Below are 6,529 nucleotides of genomic sequence, written 5' to 3'. Positions count from 1 at the left end.
TGCAATATTATTCAGCTTTAAAAAGGTAGAAAATCCTGTCATATGCTACAACGTGGATGAAATTTGAGGACATTATCCAGTCCCCAAAGGAAAAATACTGTATGTCTCCAGTTATATGCGGTGTCTAACATAGTTAAATTCATAGAAACAGAAAATAGAATGGTGGCTACCAGGGGCCAAAAGGAGAGGAAAGTGGAGAATCGTTCTTCAATGCATATAGAGTTTCAATTTTGCAAGATGAAAAAGTTCTGGAGATCAGTCACACAACAATGTAAATATACTTAACACTGGCACTACCAAAGTGAACACTTAAAAATGGTTAAGATGAAAAATTTTTATACTATCTGATCTTTACCACGATTTTTTTTTGAAGGCCTTAGACCTCATGTTTCTTTCTAGCTGCACCACTTTTGGAAGAACTTTCCATGATCATTAACATCTCTTCTTTACCTCCCACTCCCTCTTGAACCCACTGCCATCTGATTTCTGCCCTTGCCAAGGTTGTCAATGACCATTCCACTTAACCTGCTCTCGCTAAGGTTGTCAACCTCCCTATATTTTTACGCTTAGTATACTCAACCCAGAGTATTGGGTTCTGCTCACCACTTGTTTCTTGAAGCTCTTACATCTTTTGGTTTCTGTGGGACTCTGCCTTATTCTTTGACAGATAACTGACAACTTTTTTTAAAGTGTTTTTTTTCTGCTGCCTTTTTTCTTTCATAAATGCTTGACCTGCTACTTTGTGTGTCTTTACAGTTCTTTATAGTTTTCTTTAACTCAACCTTTTCCTGTGATCACCACCGAAATTATTGAGGAGTCAATCACCTCGGATCTTTCAACCAGTCCAGCCTACGCAGCAGTAGGCCACTTCTACGCCTGCGCGAGGACGGTGAGGCGGGGCCCGCAACTTCCTCAGAGGGAGGGGGAGTGCACATTGGAGCCGCCGGAAAAGAACGACTCTGATCTGGCTCAGCTTTCCAATCAACTGCGCAAGGAGCCAGGCTTTCTGGGTTGCAACATGGCGGCTACCAGTGGAACTGATGAACCGGTGAGACGCTGCTCTGGGGTCGGGTAAGTGGGGAGGTCGAGCCAGGTGGAGCCTTTTTTTTTTCTTTTTTGAGACAAGGTGTCACTCACTCGCCCAGGCTGGAGTGCAGTGGCGCGTTCACGGCTCACTGCAGCCCCGACCTCCGGGGCTCAGGTCATCCGCCCACCTCAGCCTCCCGAGGAGCTGGGACAACAGGCGCGTGCCACTACGCCTAGCTAATTTTTTTTTTTTAATTTTTTTAATTTTTATTTTTTGTAGAGACGGGGTTTCGCCATGTTGCCCAGTCTCGTCTCACACTCCTAGGCTCAGGTGATCCACCCGCCTCGGCCTCCCAAAGTGCTAGGATTACAGGTATGAAGCACCGCTCTCGGCCTTGGGTGGAGCCTTGAACTCTTTTTTCCCCCCTTTCTAGGTTTCTGGGGAGTTGGTGTCTGTGGCACATGCGCTTTCCCTCCCAGCAGAGTCCTATGGCAACGATGTGAGTATGACTCACCCACAGCTCCTACCCCCTCAGTTAGCCTGGGATCTCTGCAGGACCTGCCACTATATTATAACCCCATGTCCTGATATCTACTACAGACCCTCTCCACTTCCACCAGAAACCCCACCTTCTTTCAGTTAGTTTTAATCTTGGTCCACAAACGCAGGACTAACGCCTGTGGAAGTAGTTCCCCAAATTGGCCACTCTTTAGAATCACCTGGGAAGCTTTTAAACATCCCGCTGCCTAGATTGCAGTTCATACCACCTAAATCAGAATGTCTGGGAAATGAGAGCCAAGAATCAGTATTTTTAAAGGGTCTTAGAGGGATTCCATTGTGCAGCGAAGTTGCACTGGCTTATGATGTGTCTGGTTTAGAAAATTACCGAGAAAGTATATGATGTATTTTCCGACACAGGACAAGGGGATGTGAGAATAGTAAAAACACCCAAATAAGAATGCGATACATGTAATGAGTGGGTCAGGCCATAAAATCCAAATAGTTTAGCTGAAGGAGAAATCCCTAAGGGGCCAAGGCAGTAGAAGACTAGACTGAAGAAATGGAGCTTTAACTGTATCCTCAAAGTGTAGATGGACAAAGGACATGGATTGGGAGATAGGAAAAGTTCATGGTCTAAGGCATGGAAGTAACAAATGCAAATGGCTTTTTCTGGAGTCAGTGAAATAGCTTGGAGGTCTCCGGTCTCGTTGGAGTGGGAGATTCCAGTGGAACAGATGGGTGCTTGGTAATAAAAAAAATGAAACAGCCTTGACCTGTTTCATGTGCTAACTCATTTCTAGGTGCCATAATATGGGGAATTGGCTGTTTGGTAAACACAAATGATTACATGCTTCAATCTTAAAAGTGAAAAGTAATTTTCATTTTGATTCTTCTCCCAACAACTCAGTGATATTGAGGGTTATATTATTTCAGTTTTACAATGATTTAACTGAATCCTGAGAAGGTGATTTATCTATTGCTTTATTTAGTCTCCCAGCTTTCACTAGCAGCTGGGAAAAGATAGCCAGTGGCTCATTGTGTTCATTATACTCTGTAGGTAGCTTCTTTTGGTTGTTGTATGGACAAAAGAATTATTGTCTAAATTTATTACTCCAGTTTTAATTATTTGACAGTAACATCAAGTTTGGTAGCCCTCTTGAGCATTAAATAGACATGCACATAATTCCTTAATTTGGTATTCAGTAGTAGGATTGGGAGGTTTATGACTTGGTATTTTTCACTCCTTTGCAGCCAGACATTGAGATGGCTTGGGCCATGAGGGCAATGCTGCATGCTGAAGTCTATTACAAGGTGAGTTGTCTGTCTTCATCATTAAGCAGAATTAAACATGTAATTATAGTGTATAATGCTCTACTTATCACTATTTTCAGCAAGTTAAACAGTTGTGTTTTGGAGATAGTTTTTATTAATGTAAGTTCTTACCCACAGACAACAGAGGAGTGAAAGCAAATTTGTTTCTACAATGAGTTCTGCTGCTTTGCTCAGCGTTATTATGCTAATTGACAAAAGGACATCTGGCCCATACATTGTAGGCACTCAATAAACGTTTGTTGAATAAATGAACAATCCACGGAGGGCAATAGCCAGACAGTACTATGGTTAAATAAGCCAATTGCCAAATTGGTGGAAGAGATTGTAATAATATATTATGGCCTTAAACTATGTCATGATTTCATCCAGGATGTAGGCTGTCTGACGACACTTCCTGAAGAGATCTTCTGCCCTGAGAACTATAAAGGTTTTCTGGTGGGGATGGGGAAGATAGTAGTAAATTACAGACTAGCACCTGTATGTTGTCTTACTGTTTGGCAGCTGATTTCATCAGTTGACCCACAATTCCTGAAACTCACCAAAGTAGATGACCAAATTTACTCTGAGTTCCGGAAAAATTTTGAGAAGCTTAAGATAGATATATTGGACCCAGAAGAACTCAAGTCAGAATCAGCCAAAGAGGTAAAAATTATCTTTCTCAAATGTTACTTAGCATTTAACCAACAATTTTTGATTATGAATTTTTTTTTTTACATTTCAACTCTTTTTGTTGTTTAAGAAAAATATGTAAAGAACCAGAACTTGTTACTAGTTGTAATCAACTAAGTTAAAAAATGAATGTTTTTCCAATTTATTGACTTTTCATATTGTTGAGTCAATTTTTTTCTCCTTTCTGTCTTGGACATTTTAAATCTCCACCCAGCCCTTTCAGGGGAGGAGGAATCAGTTTGTTTAGGTAGTATAGCCAGAGGCTTGGATGGGGACTGGTAAATAGGGCATAGGAAGGTGTTTTGATTTTTTTCATTTAAGTTCATGTGATTACGTGCCATGGATAACTAGAAAACTTATGTTTTTCATTGCTTATGTGATTATCCGATACTTTAATAGGAAACTAGCACTTTTACAGTTAGGAAAAAATGTTTTTTCTTGAGAGTAAATCCTTGGCTAATGAAGAATCTAAAGTGTGCGTGTATGTGTGTGTGTGGTTCGTTCGTTCGTTCGTTTGTTCTTTCTTTCTTTCTTTCTTTTTTTTTTTTTTTAAGACAGGGTCTCACTTTGTTGCCCAGGATGGAGTACAGTAGTGCCATCTCAGCTCACTGCGACTTCCACCTCCCAGGCTCAAGCAGTCGTCTTGCTTCAACCTCCCTAGTAGCTGGGACTGCCGCTTTTATAATTTTATAATTACATATTTTTTTTGTCCATAGCATTACCTTTTATAATGCTATGGACAATAGCATGCATTTATGTATTAACACAAAATCAACATATTTTTAAATGATACATGGTGCATGCTACCATGCCCAGCTAATTTTTTGTATTTTTGGTAGAGATGAGGTTTCACCATGTTGACCAGGCTGGTCTTAAACTCCTGAGCTCAAGCGATCCGTCTGTCTCGGCCTTCCAAAGTGCTGGGATTACAGGGGTGAGCCACTGCCCCCAGCCAAGAATCTAAACTTTTAACTCCTAGGAGGCTATTAGTGATCTTTGTCTTTGGAAAATTGTCACTACTGAATGGACTTCTTTATTAAAATCATTTGTGTTTTAGTGGGTGTAAATGACCATTTTGGATTGAACTGACCAATAATTTCAAAACAATCTTTTTAAGAAATCATATTTTAATTCTATAGTAAAGGATTTATATGTATTTCAGAGTAAAATATTATTCATCTTGGGAAATACCAGTCTAAAGACACAATAGGTAGCACAGAAAAGCACTGCTAGTTTCACTGTGAAACCAGCAATCACCTCAATCCTAGTCTCACTATGATTATTTTTCTTACTGGAGGAGTGGAATTATCTCTCCTGTCCTCTTCCATTAGTCAGCTAAGGCATTGTTTTTGCCTTGATAGAAGTGGAGGCCATTCTGCTTGAAGTTTAATGGGATTGTTGAAGACTTCAACTATGGTACTTTGCTGCGACTAGATTGTTCTCAGGGCTACACTGAAGAAAACACCGTCTTTGGTGAGTTTTTTCCCTCTGGAATTGTTTCTTTATAAGGAGACTGAACAGTCTGGTTTTGCTGATGAATCAGTAACATGTATAGTTAGGTTGGAGATCACCTTATTTTGTTTCATCTTTAAAGATGTTGCAATTTTTTTAAGTAACTTGAAGATAGTTAAGTCTTTTCAGTCTCATTAATATGAGATTGGAATTCAGTATCTCTGAAGTTTATGAGTATACTCGAATGTTTTGTATGTTATTTCAATTTTGTCAGTAGATTTCCAGCATATTTAGGGAACAGGCCAGGCACAGTGTCTCATGTCTTGTAATCCCAGCACTTTGGGAGGCTGACATGGGAGTATCACTTGAGCTGAGGAGTTTGAGACCAGCCTGGGCAACATAGGGAGACCTCATCTCTACAAAAACATTTAAAAAATTATCCAGGTGTAGTGGTGCATGTTTGTAGTTCCAGCTACTTGGGAGACTGAGGCAGGAGGGTTGCTTGAACCCAGGAAGTTGAGGCTGCAGTAAGCTGTGATTGTGCCATTGCAGTCTAGGCCTGGGAATCAGAGTGAGACGCTGGCTCAAAAAAAAAAAAAAAAAAAATTTAGGGAATAAACTGAGAGTAGGATAATACTCAATTATGTTCACTTTTCAGTCCCCAGGATACAATTCTTTGCCATTGAAATTGCTCGGAACCGGGAAGGCTATAACAAAGCTGTTTATATCAGTGTTCAGAACAAAGAAGGAGGAGAAAAAAGAGCTGACAGTGGAGAAGAAGAGAACACCAAGAACAGAGGAGAGAAAGGAGCTGATAGTGGAGAAGAAAAAGAGGAAGGAATCAACAGAGAAGAGAAAACTGATAAAGGAGGAGAAAAAGGGGAAGAAGCTGACAAAGACATCAACAAAAGTGGTGAAAAAGCTATGTAAGGTATACAGGGAACAGCACTCTAGAAGCTACGTGTCAATTGAGCCTACAAGTACCACAGTGCTACTTGCACAGACCTCTTTGGTTAAATGTAAATTCTTGTACAATTTAAGAACACTCAGGAGGACATCCTTCTAACCTAATAGGATCTGCTCTTGTGGTTCCCTTGTATGAACTGTCCTAAAGACTATTAGTGGGGTGTTAGTTGATTTTTTCTGGTATACTGTTTTTTGGCTGTCACCACTGGTCAAGTAAGAAATTTTGTAAATAAATGTCTTTTGGTTTTTTTTTATCTGTATCTCTGACTGAGTTTAAAAAGGTATTTGACACTTGAAATTTTTTTCAAATATATAATCTCATCACCATGTCTTATATAAAATAATTTACCCCTGTTTCTTACTGCTTCTCACCATTTCCTGTAGTCAAATTCTCTAAACTTGTTAAGTTATACCAGGTTTTGGAATTGAAAGTCCTTACGTAAGAATTGACTAAATCTCTGAGTGACTGCAACTCCCTGATTGCTTTGCTATATAGGACAAAAGATTTGATAAATAGCAGCAACCTGAACCTGTCAGATTAGTGAATGCAGCCCAGTTCATATTAGAAAAGCAAGAGACTGG

General features: G+C 39.9%; 1 protein-coding gene across 3 annotated transcripts; it reads left to right on the top strand.

Annotated features, from left to right (window-relative positions):
- Nucleotides 1-914: 914 nt before the first annotated feature.
- Nucleotides 915-6,201, top strand: PBDC1 (polysaccharide biosynthesis domain containing 1). Of its 3 annotated transcripts, XM_012455765.3 has the most exons (6): nt 919-1,048; nt 1,461-1,526; nt 2,780-2,839; nt 3,362-3,502; nt 4,891-5,002; nt 5,640-6,201. In XM_012455765.3, the coding sequence occupies exons 1-6, from the start codon at nt 1,019-1,021 to the stop codon at nt 5,909-5,911; spliced, it is 681 nt and encodes a 226-aa protein (XP_012311188.1). In that variant the 5' UTR covers nt 919-1,018; the 3' UTR covers nt 5,912-6,201. The 3 variants fall into 3 exon arrangements, with proteins under 3 accessions (XP_012311187.2, XP_012311188.1, XP_012311190.2); XM_012455764.3 differs by lacking the exon at nt 4,891-5,002 and having other exon boundaries at nt 915-1,048; XM_012455767.3 differs by lacking the exon at nt 4,891-5,002 and having other exon boundaries at nt 978-1,071.
- Nucleotides 6,202-6,529: the final 328 nt, after the last annotated feature.

This window comes from Aotus nancymaae, unplaced genomic scaffold, assembly GCF_030222135.1.
Source record: "Aotus nancymaae isolate 86718 unplaced genomic scaffold, 86718_ANA_hifiasm-v0.15.2.pri h1tg000004l, whole genome shotgun sequence".
NCBI classification, from domain to species: Eukaryota; Metazoa; Chordata; class Mammalia; order Primates; family Aotidae; genus Aotus; species Aotus nancymaae.
Note: the sequence above shows the minus strand (reverse complement) of the source record. Positions and strands in the feature narration are given on the sequence as shown.

Bases quoted from the DNA above. Each gene is read 5' to 3' on its own strand.
- PBDC1 (XM_012455764.3), top strand. From the start codon at position 1,019: ATGGCGGCTACCAGTGGAACTGATGAACCG. The intron at 2,840-3,361 runs GTGAGTTGTCTG...ACTGTTTGGCAG, and splicing joins ATGCTGAAGTCTATTACAAG to CTGATTTCATCAGTTGACCC. The intron at 3,503-5,639 runs GTAAAAATTATC...TTCACTTTTCAG, and splicing joins AGTCAGAATCAGCCAAAGAG to TCCCCAGGATACAATTCTTT.